The sequence below is a fragment of the Lagopus muta genome, chromosome 4, assembly GCF_023343835.1.
Source record: "Lagopus muta isolate bLagMut1 chromosome 4, bLagMut1 primary, whole genome shotgun sequence".
NCBI classification, from domain to species: domain Eukaryota; kingdom Metazoa; phylum Chordata; class Aves; order Galliformes; family Phasianidae; genus Lagopus; species Lagopus muta.
The window spans coordinates 40,766,798-40,787,688 of record NC_064436.1 but is presented as its reverse complement, the minus strand read 5'-3'; the positions used below and the strand labels follow the sequence as shown (position 1 = coordinate 40,787,688).

The window sequence follows — 20,891 nt, the reverse complement described above, 5'->3', positions numbered from 1 at the left end:
ATCTCCTGAAGACTTGGACTGTGCCAAGTTGTATCTGGAAGATTTGAGTTTTGTTTCCATTTCTTTACGTGTTTTTAATACAAGAGTTAGGGCAAATGATCTGCTTCAGTTTTCAAGTGCCTGTCCAACAGTTTGCCAGAATTTATTGCAGAGCTATTACTGAGTAAAGATGAGCAAGTCATATAAAAGCAAAATAGGTTATGGGTGGGGAATAGGCCCCTTAAAATAATTCATTTAGCAATCTGCACATACATATACTATATTCTGCATTTAGATTTTCCATTCTGGAACACTGCTTTTTCACTGGGAGCTGTGCTGGCTCCTATCAGCGCAAAGGAAATATCTGAACTGTCACTTACATTATTCCTTTTTGTATGTAGGGTTCTCAGATTACTATTTTTTTGGTGCATAACTGATTCTCTCCACCTGTCACCTTGATTAAAGAATGCCTGTGAAAGAAAAGGCATACTGTTTCATAACTGTATTTGGATTTACAGCTATGCATTCAGGCATGAACTTAACAGAATAAGTACTGACAAGGAAAGGAAAACAGGAGGAATGTGCTTTGGCAGGCTTGGGGATGCTTTGTAGAGAAGAAGGGGTCCGGAGCACATTTAGCAGGCCCCTGCCCTTGCCAGGACTTCGTGCTGGCTTAGAGGTCCTAGTGGAAAAACGGTCCTACCGTGGCTCAATGCATATTTCCACCACACTTATACCCCACACTCTCTATTCTGTCTGTTGGCTCCCTTTTCTGCCAGCATAGATGAAACAACTGAAGTTCTGGGGTCTTTCCAGAATAATTAAGTAGGTGGTCCAAGGTAGTAATCACAAGTAATACAAGCTTTTTAAAATCCCCTTCGGTTGCTGTGCGATATCTAGTGTAAAAGTGACACCATTGAGCCTAGACCTAGCTGAGTTCTGGCAGTGGGCGAGATAATCCCTGTCTGTGGGCTGGAAAGCATTTGGGATTCTTCTGGATGAAAGGTGCTATATAATGCAAGCTATTATCATGAAGAACAGAAGAAGAAATTGCATTAGGTAGGTGGAAAGCATTTGATAATGCAGAGGGAAAAAGAGAAAAGTGTTTGCGTAAGGCACTCAGCAGAAATGACAGTTCTTGCTGCACTGAGCTTTTGATCCAAGGGTTCAATCCTTCATGCGCGTGCTCTGTTTTTACCAGGCAGAGTTAGCAGCATTGCTTGAAGAGAGCATTTTAGCCTGTAAGATTACTTCTAAGTAAGTTGCTATAGGGAGAGAGGAAGAGAGACCAGTAAAGAAATTACAATGGCCACCACAAAAACAAACAAACAAACAAACAAAAAAACACCTAAAAACTGTAGCTAGAATGAGAGGAGCTCTCTTGGCACAGACCAAATCTTTATCCCTTAGCTGTGCTGTCTTTTCCACATGGTCTTCTGGCAGAGCTGAGCATTTCTTCACTTAGAATAACAGACTTCTGCAAGCTGCAGTATCTGATGTGGTGCACTTGTTTCCTCAGCTCTGTAGCTGATAACCTTTCCAGACTGCTTGTGCACTGTTCCACTGTTCCAGGGTTTTGGCTGCAGAGTAGAAACCTTTCAGCTTTCCTTTTCAGACTAGATTATGGTCATGGATAAAATAAATATTTTAAAGTAATTTTAAAATTATTTTTATTTCTAAATCCAAAGCATAGTTAGCTCATATGTGGGTCTGCTGGAATGAGTAAGAAGGAAGAATATCTGATCTTTACCTGAGTCTGAAGGCTATTTCAAAAGTCAGATGTGACTGATGCAGTGTAGAGTATGCATGTAGACTGCTTTTCATTGATGTTTGAGAAACAACCACCATAGTAAATACCAAATATAATGCATTAATGTTATGCATTAATATTAACTGTTGGAATTCTCTTCCTGCCCCATCCCACATAAAAACACACAGGCTTAAATTTGAATTGAATATCGTGCAATCTGATCAGTTTTGACATGAGTTTTGTTGAGATTAGTTGAATTAAACAAAATGAACAGAACTGAAAATGTGCATACTTCTTCATATCCCAAATACAGACTGAAATTCCAAAATGGAGAAACTGCTTTTGTTGTATGTCTAGCAAGAAAAAAGTGAGGTGTTTGCAAAGAGTCTGAAGAATTTGGCTATTGATCTTACATCAATTAGAAAAGCATCTTACACTGGCATAAAGACTGTCTGTAAGTTGACACTGAAGATCTGGTTGTACTGCCTTACTGTCTGTTTCCCAGCTAAGCCTTGAGAGAAGAGATCATCGTTTATGCCCCAAAAGCTGGAGAAAAGAAAAGAAAGGGTAGGAAATAAATGCAAAACTGGTTGCAGTGAAGTCAGTGCAATCTTTTCTTATTTTCAGTGGTGTGTAATGCTTTCTTCCTTGTCCTCAAGAAATGGGAACTCAGAAAAGGATTTGCATCACTGGATTGTTTTGGCTACAGATGCTATGAAGGAGCTGTGCTAAGTGTTACTCCACAGTTCACAGAGCAGTAGAGACCTTTGTAATGCATGGCTCAAGTTATCTTTTCCAGTATGAATTATGTTATGTTTATTCACACTGAACTTCATCTGCTGGGGGAGTGCACAGTGGCATCAGTCATTGGTAGAGAGTTATTTTCTGTTACTTTTATAGAGCCACAGAGCTAACAGTGATCTTCAGCTTTCACAGAATTGGCTGTGCACACTTGTCAAAGGAGCATACAGGAGGCAGGGGGCTGTGCTATCATTAGCAGTAATGGTGACTGTTTTTCATCATTACTTTGAGTGCTTAATATGAGATTCATGCAAGAGGTTTGGGGCTTTTGTTTTTCCTTTTCAGAAGGTGGGGAGGTATCAAAGTGTAAGAAAGCCCCAATTCAGCATATGACAAAGGATTTAAATCCCTTGTCCAATTTGAAAATGTGCATCTTTGACTTACACAGCATTTAATTGCACAGACCTTTTTTTCCTGATGATGAAGATGCCACCTCATATTTGTTTAGTTTGAAAGAAAAATCTGCTAATTAGTTCTTGTTTATTATAATAGTGTGTTACTGGACTCCTAAACAGAAAAGAGAAAAAAATAAAGGATTTATCTAAACAAAATAAGGCTTAAATATGACAGCACTGAAAGCTACACAAACTGTGAATGTTGGGATTATGCTACTTGAATAGTGGCTTGGAAACGCAGAACACTCTGGACTGCCTTGATTTCCCCTTTTCTGTCTGGTTCTCTTGAATGCTTCCAAGGAAACCATGGAAGAATAAGAGTATGATTAAGCAAATATAAGTGATCTGTGCATAAGCAAGTAACACACACAGAAAAAATTAAAAGATAAAACTTAGTTTTCCTTATTTGCCTAGCTTTCTAGACCTGGATGATATTTTAAGTATCTTGTGCTCACTTCAATTTTGCCAGGACTTTATGAAACTGTAAACCTTTAAAAGAAAATCTAAGCCACTCTATTTCTTAATAAAGCACTTCATCTTTCCAGTATTCATTGTACTTTCCCAAATTATAAAGTGATTTTGGCAGGCTCTAGGGTAGCTTCAGTATAACTTCTTAGAAGTTAGAACTTTTCATGTATGAATGGAGGCATCATTTTAGTCATCTTGTCTCACAGCATTTACATCAATTTTTTGCATTAAGTGATAAGTTAAAAGAATTTGAGTGTTCCAGGGGTCCTTGGAATAATGATGAAACCTAACAATTATTATCAGATTTAGAGAATTCTGCTGGTGACATGGAGGAGTCCAGGCTTCCTTCCCCAGCAAAGTGAAATCCTCAAAGATAAGTCTTTTCTTTCTGTACAAGCTTCAGAAAACCTTCCCTAGGGACGCTCTTCCTCATTGTTTTGGGCTATACTTCATAGAACTATCTAGGTTGGAAAAGACCTTTATGATCATAAAGCCCAACCATCAGCACGTACTGAACCCCACCACTTGGCGTGGCACTAAAGGACATTGCTCATGCATTTCTCCAGGGATGGGGACTCTACCACTGCCCTGAGCAGCACATAGCATTGCTCAACCACCCTTTACGTGACAAAATTCTTCCTAACTCCCACCTAAAGCTCTCCCGGTGCACCTTGAGGCCATTAACTCCTGTGACCTAATGCTCTCATTTCCATCTGGATGATGGTCACTGTAGTGTTCCTGGCATTGGGCCATCTCTTCTCACTGCTTGGGGTGGCAGTAGGGTCCAGTGGATGGAGAAAGTGATGTGAGCTCAGGAAACTCTTCCTTGTTTTCCCAAATGGGAAGACTGAATTTTCAAGTCCTGCCTGTAACTTCACTACTTCTTAACTTGCCTATAAAGCCTCAGAATAAACAAACAAATTAGGAAGTCCAGACAGCATCTAGATGTTGACGCGTAATAAATTCAACATAAAGTGCAGTATTGTAAAACTCCTGCTGCTATATAATTATCTGTAGAGAGTGTGAGTCTTAGCACAAATATAAAAATGTCGCTTTTTTTTTGAGATGATGACTGTTTAGCAAATGAGAGCAGAAATCGAAATGTTTAGATATGATTACCATAAATTTTCTGTTTCTTTTTATCAAGACATTCTGAATTGTAGAAGAGAATTCATACTATACACATTTAAAGGCGTTGAACTGACAAAAATGATGGTTTGTGCTAAACAGAAACCACTACTATAAGTGCATTGAGTTTCCAAGCTTTTTGTTATTAAGGTAAATAAATTCCCCTGGCAGAATGAAGGGGGGTATTAGTGGACAGCTGCAAATGCAAAATATACCTTTTATGTCTTGTGCAACAAATCTGCATTAAGTGAATGTTTAAGAAAGGAAGGGTTGGAGGAAAAACTGTTCAGACCATTTTCGTAGCTCATGTTTCCTGAGGCCATCGTAGCCCCTGGAGAATTCTTCCCAACAGCAAGCTGCTTGCCTCGTTAGCGTTGGGAAGACTGAACAGTGAACTCTCCTGGAGTGACATAGGATGGCCATACTTCTATCAGCTCTCCTGGAAGCCAGGGCCATCATGTGCACGTGATAAATATTCCACAAAAGTTGCAAGTATGCTCATCTGTCAAGAGCTATGTTGCCATGCCAGTTTTGGCTCAACACAGCTATTTTATTCAGGTGGTCTCTGGAGGCCTGAGCAGAGACTAGCTCCTTCAAGTCCTATTTGTTTTAAAACCATGCTTTGAAGAATTATTCTCTCAAATAGAAATCTTCTGGTAAACAGAAGGCTTTTTTGAAGCTTTGGAGTAACTTCATTTAACACAAGGGCTTGGTGGATTTTTTTTCTCAATCACTTGCACAGAACAGGATTAAGTGAATAATAACCAAGTGCTTGTTACAAGAGGTAACAGAAATTGTAGTACTGGAAGCTAAGGTATTTCCTGAAGTGTGGGTTAAATTGTTCTATGGCAACTCTTTCTTCAATCAGGAAATGCAGATCTTCCTGTGAAATTGTTTCCACTGCAGATTTCTGTCTGACCTTCCGGGTGTAGCACACTCGTGGTGTTTTAGGGACGCACGACACTGCTTCTTGAAAGCTGTCGCAAGTGAAGGCTGAACAGGGATTTACCCAGTGTGAGCAACTGCATTACAGAATACTGACAGTAGCTTCTACCAGTCCAGATTGAAGCACAGAGAAATGTTTGAAATGTATCTGTCAACAGTGACATTTAAGTAAAGAAAGTAAATGTTTCACATAACTACTACTTTTACTTGCTTGATTTTTTTTTCTGTTTTTTTTTTTTTTTTCTCTTGGTTTGGGAAACACAGTGATTGAATTTCATAATGGATTATGAATTCTGTTTCTCTGTCTTGTTTCTCCTTTTTAGTGTGTGCTGTACTTGTGGGCCTTGAAAATCCTTTACCCCAAAACACTGTTTTTACTTCGTGGGAATCATGAATGTAGACATTTAACAGAGTATTTCACATTTAAGCAAGAATGTAAGTGTACCTTCTAACTTTCCTTGTCTTAACTCCCTATTCAACAGCTTCAGTTTGTTATTTTGTATTTGATGCTTGCTTTATACCAATAATTTTTAAGTCACTTAATGTTTACGTAATGTTGATCTGTCATCCATGCTCCCTGAGAGGGCAGTCATCCTGGAGGGTCTGGGGAGGGTGTTTCAGTGGTGGAGAGGGGATTTAGACTCAGAGCTAATGCTGCTTAGAAACATGGCATGTTCACATTTACCTTGTAAGTATGCTGACACTCTTTTTGAGGGAATTCTTTTTCTTTGTTGCAAGAAGAGATGCAGTGACACACAGAAGCTCATTAGATGTAGACCTTTACTTGTGTAATTAAACATTTTTTTCCTGTGGTTGTAAACTGAAGCTATTGCCATAAGTCTATGTTGCCTGCTTAGCAGTGAGTATAAAGGAAATGTTAATTGGCTTGAAGGCTTCATGGTTTGCTGACTTCAATATCTGTATTGGTAAATTAACATTTCAGCTTCATTGTACCACCCCATTCATTTCATAATGGTATTTCTGTAGATAATTAATTATAAGGGACTGAGCTTCTGATTACTTTGAGAGCTTCGAGTGAAAATGTAGTAGCTGATTATCATTCAGCAAACTTTATTAAAGCTTGTTATATAGATTTCATGGCAGACAATAATAGAATATAAAATTGTTTATTTACAGTATTTTGGAGAAATATAATAAACTTTGCAGAATTTTTCACCTTAACTAGAGAATAAAGAACTTTTCCTCCAATTAATAACAATAACCCCAAAGATTTTTTTTACGCAAAGGAAGTTTTGGTGCAGTCCTCAGTACAGGAGAGTAGTGGCAGCAAGATGAAGGAATTAAGCAGCATTCTAATTTCTGTTTTCCTTTCAAGTGTTGATGGCACTTTCTGTTATCATTTTAATCTTTAAAAGGTAAAATCAAATATTCAGAACGAGTATATGATGCCTGCATGGATGCCTTTGACTGCCTTCCCTTGGCAGCTCTGATGAATCAACAGTTCCTGTGTGTACATGGCGGCTTGTCTCCAGAGATCAACACCCTAGATGACATCAGAAAAGTAAGTATGAGTAGTGCTCAGGTCTAATGAGTGAACAGTTAATCACTGACAAACAGAATGTGAATCCTTTCTTGCTTTCTTTCATGTAAGATGCTTGTATGTCATTTTGACATTCACACTGACCTTATTGCCTTTTAAAGGTCGTTTTAAATAGAGCACAAAAGGAATTGCTGTAATTAGTGCTATGTTGTTTTATTGAGGTGAAGAAATCGCCAACATCCAGTAATGCACAGAACTTAATCATCTTTGTGTTCTGAAAAAACGAGTTGTTAGGTGAGTAAGTATGTAGGAGCAAATGAACACACAGCATTAGTTTCGTGTAAGAAAGATCTGTTAGCACATTGTAAGAGTACTACCTGATGGTTCCTTGCAACATAATGGCATTCTGCACTTTCTTGGCGAAAAGAAAAAAAGGCAGTTCTAGAAAAAAATTCATAATACTTAAGGCCTATAACAGAAGTTGTGATATTGTAATATGATAGCAGTGAGTATAGTCAAAACTATTAAGAAACTTCTCATAATACAAGAGTACAGCATAAGCTCCAACTTACTGAGCCCCACGTAGGCGCTGTCGGTTTCTTCAAGTACTCATGTTGTTGCACATTTTCAATGATTTTTTTATTCAGATGTTTTGGAAAAAGAGATCTCAGTTGATATTTCGAAAAAGAAATATTTGATCCATTCATCTCTAGTGTTTCTAGCAGTAAGGATTTCTATTTCTTGCATGCAGTTTGAAATGTGCAAATATGGGTACATACTTCTGAGTTTTATACATGAATTGTATTCTGAGGTTAATCTATAACCTGGTAAGATATTTATATGGTTTAAAATATAATACTTGAACCAGTAATGACATGTTTTGGTTTAAATACAATTAAATGGAGATACTAACTGCACTTTTGAAAATTACTGACTGTGAAGCTTTGTTTCTGAGGTAAAGGTTCACTATCTCTTTAAGCTAAAGAAAACCTAAATATCTGGCTGATTTTGCAACAGTGCAGTGGCAGAGCAAAATTGTTAGGGCTGAGGTTCTAGCTTAGAGTCATTGTCTTCATTCCTTTCCCCCCCCCCAGTAGAGGTTTATTCATCTTTGGCAGTCAGCAGAAATTGATTTTGCATATTTATGAATTTTTATTTAGTTAAAATGAATTATAGTTACAAAAGCATTAATTGCCTAGAGAGCTGAAATAATTTAGAAGTTTAGATATGCTATGAATATTTCATTAGGAGGGTGCAAAGGTAAATTTAAATTTATGGATGTCTCAATAAGACTTTTTCACTCATTGCAAATATGTAAGACCACTTTTTTCTTCCTGAAAATTACTTTTTTTTTTTTTAAATGTTAGTTATTAACATTATTTGATCTTTATGGAGAGAGTAGAGAATGTTCTGGACTGCTGCTTGATTCTTACACTCAACAAGGGTGGTTTTTATGTTAAAGGATGCTTACAGAGGAATACTGCTTTTTAATATTTCCCTATTTGTTACAATCTTACTAACAACATGATTCTATATGGCTGTAGTTTTTAATACCAGAGATCAGATAGAAACAAATTTTTAGCTATTTAATTAGGACTGGGTTTATGGAAAGAATAGAAATATGGCAAGGTTCTATAATGTAGAGAATCACAGAACCACAGAATTGTAAGGGCTGGAAAGGACCTCCAGAGATCATCAAGTTCAGGCCCCCTACAGAAGGCTGCACAGGAAGGCATCCATGTGTATCTTGAATATCTCCAGAGAAGGAAAATCCACAACCTCCCTGAGCAGCCTGTTCCAGTGCTATGTTGTGAACGTTGTATTTTTCCTAAAAATATATTGAAAAAAAAATGGAATTTGTTTTGAAATAAGTGTTGTATCTTTTTCTTGTAGTGACTCACGCACATCAATCAAGTGCCATGATATCTGAAAAATCACAAAATACTGAAGTACCATCTTTATTTGCCACTAGAACAACATGTAAAAAACATCAGAAAAAAAAATTAAAAATGCACAAAATTCACATATGATGTTTCATTTTTTGATTGTATCCATTACTTCATCAGTGTTAGCAAGGACCATTTTACTGTTTCTCTAAATCCTAGTGCTTTAAAGCAGAGAGCATCCAGAGCTGTAAAGTACTTTGTTTGGGATGTTATTTTCGCAACCTATGGAATGAAAATAATAACTTTTCATCAGTATTTCTGTGATACGTAGTTGAAAGAAGTTAGTATTTCTTTCTCTCCTATTTTCCTTAGTTAGATCGATTCAAGGAACCACCTGCATATGGACCTATGTGTGACATCCTCTGGTCAGATCCATTAGAGGACTTTGGAAATGAGAAGACTCAGGAACACTTCACTCACAACACAGTCAGGGGATGCTCGTACTTCTACAGGTGAACATTACTTCTTTGATTGTATGGATTTCTGTGTGTGATCTCGTTCTAGTTTGGTGATATGTTTGTTTGATGTTTGTGACACTTCTTTCATAACTGGATTGAGAAGGCGGTGGGCACTTCTTTCTGCAGGCTTGCCTTACTTTCAGATAACTTCATCTTCGGTTTATTTATCTTTATCTTTATTTATCTTATTTATCCCCACACCTGAGAAAACCTAAATGACTTATTTTTATTCACCGAAGCCTCTGTATTTAGCTTATTTTTGTTCTTGTAAGTTAGGAAATGAGTGTGAGCAGTTTTTTGCTTTTTGTTTTTTTTTTAATGTAGGTAACTACATTTCTAGTTTGAAAACTAGAAGTTTATTTCGATGCTGTTATTCTGCAGGGTCAGTAAAAATAGATTTTTCCACACAGGCACTTTTATAACCCAGGTTTATCAAACTTCTGCTTACATCTGGGATTAGTTCTTCTCATTTGGGCTTTGAACAGAATTGGTTAAATAGAACTTGCTAACAGTTGAAAGGTAGGCAAGTGCCTATAATGTTCTTGCAGAAACATGTATGGACTTGAATGCAAAGGCATCTCTTAAACTCTTAATTAATCACTGAAGTTATTTTAATCTATTTATGTGTTAGTAAAATACAACAGTGAGAATATTTCTGAAAAGTAACAGTAGTGCATACCTAAATAATAAAAATAGAAGCAAACTGAAATCTATGGGTTGATTTCAGACTTTTTAAAGTGTGTTCTCTTTCTGCTTCATAGTTCTCTAATTCTGTCCTTTAAGCATGGCTTTTGTGCCTTCCTACCACCATAAAGCATCAGAAGATTCTCCCATACACTGAAGAAGTGCCCTTCCTTAGGTGCTGGGGAGGTGCCCTTCAGCAGCACCCAGGGAGACGCAAACAAACAGCAGCTCTTTTTTCTCTTCTCCGTTCTGTCTCACTGTAAGGTGTCTGTGGCCTTTCTCCATTTCCAGTGGTAGGTTTCTTGGTTTTCTAGAGTGCTGTGGCCATGAGGCAGAGGATACCCCATAGGTGTGCTTGAGCTGGTGGTGAAGAATCTACCAGGTGCTGCTCTTCTTCTTGCTTTCCTTCTCTTTCCAGAATAGGAAGGGTCTGTGTTACCTTATGAAAGGTGGTGGTGATTACATTGTAAACCATGGGGATTTTGAGGAACTTTCTCTGTTCTTTGTTGTTACCTCAATTCAGGCAAACTTATAAGGAAAATAGGGCACTAGGAACTAGCAGAGCCAGGAGGATGAGAGACAAAATGAGAAGCAAAGTGACATACAAGTTTTAAGTTTTCCAGAAGAGCTCAGCAGGAATGAAGAATCCAGCTTTTTAAATTGTCTTAGAAAATTTAGAAAACCCCACCCAGGATGTAACTGACTCTGAACTCTTTAATAAAATGTCAAGAATTAATCAGTGGCTTCTAGCAGTAACTGGGAGACAGAGGTACTAAAATCAACCTTCTAGTTGGCAACGTTAACAGAAAGGTAAATGATGGTTTGACTTTGAAAAATTAGTTTTCCTAGTCCTTTCTTTGAGCTTTAATTGCTCCAGCATGGGATGGACTGAGAACAAAGCATTTGTGCTGCAGCCTGTGCTGTCAGCACACACCTTTTGTGGATAAGCAATGCCACAGCCTCCAGATCAATACAGTCTGGAATGTGCTCAATATGTGTGTTTGGTCTCATTATGAAAGAAGGTGTCAAACTGTTGCAAACAATTGATCTGTGAAGAAATGGGCTTATGACTCCGAGGGCTAAAATCATTCCTCTTCCTTTGAACAACACTGAACGCTGATGAATTCCTAGGAGTTCCAAGCACCATTCCTACAAACAATGAGTAATAGCAGTTTCCTTTCATGAACCTCTCTTAAAAAAGGTAGAAAGCCTTGTGGATATGCCTTGTGCTTAGATGCTTATTTGTACTTTTATGGAACAGCCTTTAGATTTTAGGGTTTCTCAGAGCTCTATTTCTCAAAATTACCATGAAATTCCCCAGTAATATACATCAGTTTTTCTTCTGAAAATGTCTTTCATAAGCAGAAAAGTGCATATTCAGGAAAAGATGAAATATTTGCAAGATACCTACTTGTGAGATAATGTGGGGGTGGGGGGATGGAGCTGTATAATGACTCTAGCAGATGGCCGGCTTGGAGTCACCTCTGCCTGAGATTATATAAAAGCAAGTGTTACTCTTAAAAGAAATATGTAATTGCTCTGAATTTCATTCATTGTTTACTAAATTGTAATTCCTGGAAAAAATAAAATAAAATAAAATAAAATAAAATAAAATAAAATAAAATAAAATAAAATAAAATAAAATCCATTATAACAGGTGCATCATCCAGCTTTGCCTGCCTTTTCTAGCTTCCTCCTAAAAAAAGAAGGACAGTTTCCAAAGCAGCCAGCTAGGATGTAAAGAAGTGACTTAATTAGGCTGTCCTTCCTTAAGACTGTCTGCTGATAGAATGAACTTTAGTTTAATTTATCAAAAAACAAACAATTAGTCATTTCCAGAATTTTAAGTTAAAAGATAGTTGTGGGCATTTTGTAGCAATGTCAGAAAGATTTCAGAGACACATGCCAGGAAAATGATTTCCAGATGATTAAGATCTCTTAATTGCAGGAAATATCTGTGATAAATAGTTTCTTTTTTATAAAGCCTGTTCATTATCATGGCAAATTCCAACTGACACTTAAAGTGTTTCTCTGGTTATTTCCTATAACAAAATGCTATGAGAAAGATGTGTTTAACAGTAAAGCAGCCTTCCAGCTGTGTACATGCAACATTAACTGGGCTTTCCAGCTCAGGAGTACATTAAATCTTCTCCACTCATCCAAAACTCATTTGAGAAACGTTGAGCCATTTGTATGAGCTAAATGTATGTGAGAAAGTATAAAGAATGTTGTTTATAGTAGTCTGACAAGCTTTTCACTACATCTATTAGGTGATCACTCACAGCCTATTGAATTTCAAACTGATCAAGCTTTTTCTTCAAGAAATTTCCTTTTGTGTCACAATTCTTAAAATGAGTATGGATAGCATTATAAAATCTGTTCTGGAAATCACAGATGTAACCTGTCATTTAGAGATGTAAAGGAAAGTCAGCTCAATTTTCAAGGGTGCTACACATGAACATTTATTATCTTTTGCGTCCTCCTGTGCATTTCACACTGGAGGTTGTCAGAATCTGTGGGTCCTGGGAAATAGCAGTAGCACAATGCCAGAGTGAAAAATAGCTGTGATATTTAAGTAACTTTTTGGAAATTTGTGTAATTTCTCTGTACCTTAAAGTAAACCAAGAGCAACAGTGATGAGATTTCATTTCCCTTTCCTGAAATTATTTCATCCTAACCCATAGAAAATAATATTTTATTCAGAGAATGGTACAAACAAGGGAAATAGTTTTTCCTGTGGTGTGGTTTTTTTTCCCCCACCAGATTTTCCAGATTTTCAGCTGATCTACCAATAAAGAAGTCTACTTTGTTTATCAGATTATGTAGTTTTGCTTCGGATTTGTGTCGTATGTGTTTATTTCCACTTAGCTGGTTGTACTGGTCTTGTCAATGACCCATAATACTTATTTCGTGGACTTGTGGTATAGTAACTCTCAGGCTTTTTTGTGAGAAATGCATCTACCTTGGCAAGACATGCTGCTAATCCGAGAATGGCTTCTTTCACTGAACAGAAAGCTTGAAGTCAGCTGGACTTTTTTCTCTCTCAGAAACATACTAATTTAAGGAGAGACAGCCAGAAAGTGGTTTAGACAATGTTTGAGGTAGGAGGCAAAAAGTGTCCTTTCTAAGCCACACTTGGAGTGGAAGCATCATTATTCCCATAAGATTTATGAGATGAATGAAGAATTAAGACGTTCTTTCATCACATTTAGACAAAGTTGCTATGTGTATACAAAGTCCTAACTGTGAAAACTGCAATTGGATCCATGCCCAGCTTGCTTAATTTCCATTGTGTCAGAGCTCTGATGAAGAACTTCAGGAGTCCAGATACGCTGCTAGGGTAATTAACTGTGCCTTGCCGTGATGGGGCTGCCTATCAGGAAAAAGCACACATACAAGCTTATTGCTCACTTTCTGGAATCATTTGTGCATTAGACTTGGTTATTTAATTGATGTTAGCAAGAGCACAAGAGTAAGGTGAGCCTGGCCCACATCAGTGGATGGCCACAGAACTAGAGCAAATACTGCGGAATTTTTTGCAGGGATTGTGCACAGGCTTCCTGGGTTTTGCTAGTGAGCTTGTTGGTAGTTCTTAGGGAGTGCTGAGATTTGTAAGGCTGTTGTTACCTTTTTTTAAAAGCAACAAAAAGGGAAGGCAGAGATGTAGCGAAGCAGTAGCAGAGTGGCTACCATTGGAGACTCCTAAAAGAACTTCATTTGCTAGCCTTGGCAAAAATAAGGTGACTTGGCCTTAGGAATGCTCAGGGTAGGATAATAATTTCAGCCCTGTCAGCGCGTTTCAGTGGTTTACTTAACACATAAGTTAGGCTCATGAGTAACAAGGACTCAATAAATATGTGCTAAAAAGCTATTGAAGATTGTAGTGTGTTTCACTATGCAATATGATGCATAATTACATGCGTGTGCTGGTACAGTAGCATCATTTTAAACATTTTCACCACCTTTTCATTCTTCCTTCTCCAAGGCCAGAATTTTTTTGTTGACTTCATTATACCTACTCAGTTGTATTGCTGGAATTGCTCATGTGTACCATCAGATCTGGGAACAAGACCAATTTTAAAAAGAATGACTCTGTGGAGAAAATATGTACATAGGTCACTCTGCCTCCTAAGATAGGAGGCGTTACATTTGGAGCTGCCCTTGTATTTATTGTTCTGATCTGCTGTGGCTCCCTGGTTGTTTCTCAGTGCAGGCAGCATGATTAATGACAAGAGAAGACTGGCTGAAAGATTTGCTGGGAGCTGCCTAGGACAGTGAAGCAGCAAAAGCCTTTGGTGACTGAAGTACAAGGTTGATGGGTTTTACTGAAAACTTTTCATACACACATGTAATCTTCTTAGAAGAAATTTGAGTGCCCTCTTTTTAAGAATGTGTTTACAGCTCTTCACTAATGGCATCATGAAAGATATGTAGTTCAGTAAATTTTTTGTCCCATTTTGGAGAGGAAGCTTAAGTCTACATCCAGGCCATGTGGTCATTAACTTTGAGTTTCTGCCTATTCAGCTTTTTCTGTGTTGTTTCCAAAGTTTCTTATGTTTGGCAAAGAATTGCCTTTCTGAGTTGTTATCTTGCAATATTGCAAGAAAAGAAAATGTAAGCAGTGTTAAACTCTGTCATTGTTTTGTTAAAACTGGACATTTATTTATTTGGTTAAACAGTAGTATGTATCTGTGGGTTTTTGTGAGTATAAAAAGAAAGAAGCAAGATTATAAAAATTAGGATGGGGCATTTTGTCATTATCACTCCTTTAGAAAAAGTCCTTCTTTCTCATATATTAAAAAAAGATTTCATGATTGAATACTGCATGAAAATAGCAATCTGTGGGTGTATAAAATTATCAGGCCAAAGTTGATACTATGACAGTGCTCATCTGTCCAAGTTATGTCTATCCAGATGTGCATAAGAGAGCTAGAGATGGGTTAGACCAAAGATCAGAAAGGTTTTTGGATTGTTGTTGTCCTGGTGTGTCTGCTTCTCCAGCTTCTGAAAAGTCATGTGGAGGCGAGCACAGGGGGAAGCAAGCCAAATGTCTTGGTTGATTTTGTCATTTCCTCCTACCATTTAGAACATCAGTATGTGTAAATACCTTTTTCTTTTCTTTTTTTTTTTTTGGTTGTTCTTGTGACAAAAACATTTCAAAACATATTTAAAGCCTAGTTCTCAAATGTGTGTGAGTCATTTTCTGCCCTGTCCATGTCACGTAGGTTGTTTAGTTCTATCTTTGCATTTCCTTGAATCTGAAGATTAGCTGCATTTGTCTGAAACCTTCAAATTATGTCTGCTAGGAAATGACCCATCAGTCCAGGCAGGAGGTGGAGGTGGCTGGACTCCTGGAGCATGGGATGATGCGCTGTTATTTGGGGAGGTCTAAAAGAGGCTGAGATGGAAGCTGTTATTTATAGTTGCAAGTATTTTTGGTAGCTTTGAAGGACTTCCAGAAGAGTTTGTGCCTTCAAGGTACCCTATAAATGCAAAACAAAGAACAACCATGATCCCAACATGTCTGTGCCTGTTCTTTAAATGTGTTGGAATATTACTAGATGAAAAATAAACTTTATTCAAACAATAACATGCTATCATTAATTTTCAACATGGTCTATTTTGGGGGTGTATTTTAAGTCAAAACTTTCACTGAGATCTGTTATTATGAATGTGCCTCTTTATGCATCTTCTGCAAACATGCATGTGTTTCCTATGAGAAGGGCTGGATGTTCCTTGGCAAAATGCAAACCATGCAAGTGGAAATCACGGGGCATGGATGCTGATGAGTGTGCTTGCATGCAGTCCATTGTTTTCCTGCTGTTGTTGGAAGATCAATGTACAAATATCTACTCTTTCGGTTCATGTTAGCTAAGTATTGTTTCTGTTTCAGAACTGTGCAGAAGAAATCATTGATCATGCAAAAGATACCTCAGAACTAGTAAAATATTCATGAGACATTTTAATGAAGAAGGAGTGGTGAAGGGGGATATATCACAGTCACATACTCCATGGAGAATAACATCTCTAGTTTAGCAGTGGGATATTTTGTTTTCTCTGTGAGTCACTGCTCTTCTGTGATTCAGCATGACACATGAGGTGCAGGCAGAGCGGTAGGTTGTTCTGGAAAAGCCTGTTGCGTGGGGGGGAGGAGGGGGTTCTGTTTGTTTGTTTTCCCTCTTGGCCAACTGTTTTATTTCTGGCTCAGCTGAATTGAAGTCTGGGCTCTGCAAAGCAGGGCGAGGAGGAGAGTGTTTCTGGAAGGGTAGCACTCACAAAAACAAGTTGCAAATTTGCTTACAAGATGACTGCTTTGATTAGAAATATTTTAAAATCTAGTGATTTTTATTATACAAATTTAGAAAAAAAAAATCCAAGTGGAAATTTCTGTAAAAAACTTGTTTCTAGTAAGCTGTGATATAATCTTTGGTTCTTTGGCCATTTGCAGGGCTTGCTGCAACATCTTGTTCTCCAAGGTCAATAGCTTCAGGATTTCTGGTATTATATCTATGGATTTACTTCCCTACATTACTGAGGGATACTTTTCTGTATTTATAAATTTGTGTTGAATGTTTAAGATGAAATCACCTTTGGGAGGGAGCAAAACAAAGTGCTGATAATTGCAGCCCTGTATTGTCAATACCAGTACAGCATACGTAACATCTACGTACAGCTGAAAACTTTGCTTCTCCCCAGCAGCCACTTCAGCAAATAGCAAAAGAAAAAAACCTTTGAGAGTTGCCTTGTGGCTACTTGTGGGGCAGTGTTTTGGTATTGAGATTGTTTTTTCAGTACAGTTGCCATGCTATTTACATAGAAGTAAATATGACAGTCAAATTTTCTTATATCTGCGTGGAGCACTACTTGGCCTCTTTGCCTTTTCTTGGTAACGGGCAGTGTAGAACCTGAAAAATAGCCAAATCCTACTAATACAAGTCTATTTTCCTTGAATGTGTGATGAATAAGATAATTAAGGTATTAAAAAAAGGAAAAACTTTTCTACTTTGAAAAGGAAAGAAGAACCTATCATGTCTATTCAGAAGCTTTTTTTTTTTTTTTTTTTTTTTTTAACCACTTCATTCAAGTGGTAAAAGCAGTACTCAACACTGCATGAAAAGAATACTTTGGAAAAAGATGTATTAAGCTAGACGTTTTGAGCAGCCACACTAATAATGAACATAATCAACTGTCTATCAGATTTTTTGTTACAGACTCCTGTTTTCATTAGGTAATGGAAACATTTCTAAATAAAATGCACCATAAGCCTACATTTAGGTGATTCCAAATACCATACATGAGAACATAAGCTGGGTAGGCCATGTTCATAAGCACTTTGCCCTTTGAGCGGGTTTGTAGACTTTAGCTGCAAAGAACATTTCAGCTTCAAAGCATCCAGGAGGTTTGGAAGTGAGTAGTAAGTAACCCTTGGATAAGCTGAAGAAAGATGAGGCAATAGATTTTGCATTGTCATTTCTGAATTATCATCTCACTCACGTGTGCTGGAATAAACTGATGGGGCAAATAAGTGGTTGCAAGTGAGCCTTAAAAGTGGCCAAAGAGTGGCTGGGACAGCAAGTCTTCTGCTTGGTTGAGACTTTTTTAAAACTTGGTCAGTACATTGAGCAAAAAGTTGTTGTTAAGAATTTTTTGTAACTGTGTTACCATGACTGTACTTTGTCCCTAAGGTACTGCGAAACAGTGGTGTTTTGCCAGGGTGTTTGATGGTACATGCAGCCCCATAACATCATAATAGAAGCCTAGAATTGTTTGAGATGGAATGGATCTTAAAGGTCATCTAGTCCAACTCTCCTATAGTGAAGAGTAACATAGCTACTGCTACATCAGGTTGCTCAGATCCCCATCCAGCTTCACCTTGAAAGTCTTAAGGACGGGATATCTACCACCTCTCTGGGCAATCCTTACTGTAAAAAAACATTTTCTTTCTATCCAGTCTAAATCTCTCGTCTTTTAGTTTGAGACCACTTTCCCTTGTTCTGTTACCACAGACTCTGCTATAGGGTCTGCCCCTTCTTTTTTGCAGCTCCCCTTTAGATACTGAAAGGTCACTATCACAGCCTTCTCTTCTCCAGGCTGAACAGCCCCAGCTCTCTCTGCCTTTGTAGAGAAGGTGTTCCATCCCTTGGATCATTTTTTGTGGTCCTCCTCTGGACACAGTCCAGCAGCTCCATGTCTCTACTGTACTGAGGACTCCACATCTGGATGCAGGTGAGGTGTCACCAGTGCAGAGTAGAGGGGCAGGATCACTTCCCTCGATCTGCTGGTCATGCTTCTTTTGATGCAGCCCGGGATTGGTTGGTTTTATGGTCTGCGAGGGCGCATTGCGGGCTCATGTCCAGCTTTTCAATGATACCTGATTGTAAAGTACACACAGAGATGCAGGGATGCTACAGATTGGTTTGCATTGTTTACAGGCATGCTGTGAGCCCGTTGTGTCATAGAACCAGCACACAAGTGATCGCAGAGATGCCTTTGTGTCTTCCCCAGTTCCTTCTATTTCCTTTTTTAAAACCTTTCTGCCTGTTCTATTATTTGAACTACAGGAGTCATTGAATCAATACTGCAAAATAGCTTTGTGAATGGATGTTAATACAGAATCTGTTCTGCTTTTTATTTAGCTATGAGGTAAAATTTCAGAGCTGTTTTGTGAAGTTTACACCATTTGTCGCTTGTTTTGATTTTTCTTTTATTTCTTTAAGCAACAGTTTTGATTGTTGCTCTCCAGCTTGCCCAGCAGTAGGAAGAGATAGCTGTAGTATCTGTGAGCCTTATCTTGGGCCTCAAATCCAGGAAAACATCTGCTGGATGCATCTCCCAGTCACAGCTGAGGCTCTGCTGTGGGACAGGTCACATTCAGAAGGCCTCCCATGAGACAGAATGCTGTGCTTCTCCTTCAGGAGTTCTGGTAAAGGCAAGCTGGAAGAATGTCTGGCCTTCGTTACGCAGACGTCTCATCTGCTGGCGCTGAAGGGGCATCAGTGACGTTAGGACAGCACGGCATACCAGCCCTTTCGTCTGGTTATTATGGGGTTTTCTATTTTTTAGAGCATTAATTAAACAGAAGTTAGTGGCAGGAGGTGGTAACACTTGCTTTATCCTCAGGTTTAATGTTTTAAATGCAACTTCCTTAAGCTGCTGTGAGAATGAGGCAAATACCATGCTGGAACTCTGCCAGTGAGGAAGGTGAAATTCAAGGGAGCCTTTCAGACAGAGGATCACCAGGCAGAGGGATTTGGAGCAGGGCCGTCTGCTAACTCACGGGGTGCTCACTTTCCTGCCAGGATGAAGGATCACGAAAGAGAAAGCAGTCAGCTTAATGATCTCTTGGTTTCAAGGGTGGGAAATAAATCTGCATAAAGCAAAACAAATTACATAGGATTGACTTGATGAGAGGAAAAAGAGAAGAGCCTCCACATCTGCCATCTGGTTAAACAGTCTTTCCCAGCCCTTGCATGCTTTTAAGGGGCCTGATAAGGTTTTGTCAGATCTGTGAAGAGTTGTTTTCGTTCCACTGCTGCTTCACCTTCATGCTCATAAATGCACATTCTTTATTGTGTTTTGCTTTTTCTTTTGTTGGCTTTTGACAGAGAAAACCAGATCAGTTCTGCATTAGCTTTCTAAGGATTGGTGGTGTTCTGCTTGCTGTCTTGAAGTGGTACATGGCCTTCATGCTGGCTGTCTTTTAATACAGACCTGGAGAGTCGTCAATGGTTTGAAAGCAAGAAAACATCTGTTACAACAATAAACAGCTTGTCTTAGAAACTAACACTATGGAGTAATTTCAAGTTGTATTAACATGTATTTAGCTATAATTTTAAATAACTTTTCTCTAAAAAATGGTTATTTCACACTTGTACTGACAAAACTGCATTCAGATTCTGCTCCTCATTCTTGTTCAGTGTCTGTAACAGTACGAATGGTCTTCATGATGCAGAGGTGGTGGAGAAGGGCTTCACCATTTGAAAGCAGCACTATTCATGTGCAGGAAAAACATCATGACAGAGGGATTTGCACCACTTTCATCTAATTATTTTGTCATCATACAGTAGAATATGTCTTGTAAAAGTGCATTCAGTGAGCATGCTTTGGGGGTGTTCAGAAGTCACGCAATTCATATTTTCAGTTGCTAAGGGGAAAGTTCTTGTCAGGGGTGTGACATTCATAGGATCACAAATGTAATTTGGAGACTGTGTTACCTTTCTTTGTTTCTCCTTATCTCTCCTACCATATTACTTGGTGTCCGTAAGCAGCCTATGCTTACTGCACTTAGGGGACAGGGTTTTCTGCTGCAAGCAACCATTGTATTGTTTTTTTCTTGTTCTGAGCTCATTGAATCTAAAAGTACAGTAGAAGAAACAACTAACTTTCTGATAGGCTGCATCATGGTTGTTATGTAATAAATTGCAGATTTCCAGTGTTTTCACTCAGTGCAACTATGGGATGGGAGAAGAAAGTGCTGCTTATGGTGCTGTCTCTGCCGAAATGTGCCAGCAAAGCAGGGCTCATTTCATGAATGATGCATATTGGATCATTTTTTGAAAGCTAGAGCTAAGTGTGGTGCTTCTGGTAATACCATAACAGGTGCTATTATTTTCTTCCAACAGTTACCCTGCTGTGTGTGAATTCCTACAGCACAATAACTTGTTATCTATACTTCGAGCTCATGAAGCCCAGGATGCTGGGTAAGTGTGTGTGGAGAGGGCACCAGGTGAAATTAAGCAGGGCAGGAAAGAATAACTGAGTGAGAGCAAACTGCAAAACTTAAGAGCTCTTGCAATGTAAAATTACTTTTTATTAATGGTACAAAAGCATGCACTA

The 20,891-nt window shown here is 38.3% G+C and overlaps 1 protein-coding gene across 5 annotated transcripts in view; it reads left to right on the top strand.

The window, feature by feature from the left end:
* Nucleotides 1-20,891, top strand: part of PPP3CA (protein phosphatase 3 catalytic subunit alpha) — a 189,885-nt gene that overhangs the window by 136,614 nt on the left and 32,380 nt on the right. For all 5 annotated transcript variants that reach the window (XM_048942994.1, XM_048942992.1, XM_048942991.1 and 2 more), the window contains exons 4-7: nucleotides 5,790-5,901; nucleotides 6,843-6,988; nucleotides 9,226-9,365; nucleotides 20,678-20,755. In XM_048942994.1, coding sequence (XP_048798951.1) covers nucleotides 5,790-5,901; nucleotides 6,843-6,988; nucleotides 9,226-9,365; nucleotides 20,678-20,755 — 476 coding nt within the window. The remainder of the gene's footprint in view (nucleotides 1-5,789; nucleotides 5,902-6,842; nucleotides 6,989-9,225; nucleotides 9,366-20,677; nucleotides 20,756-20,891) is intronic.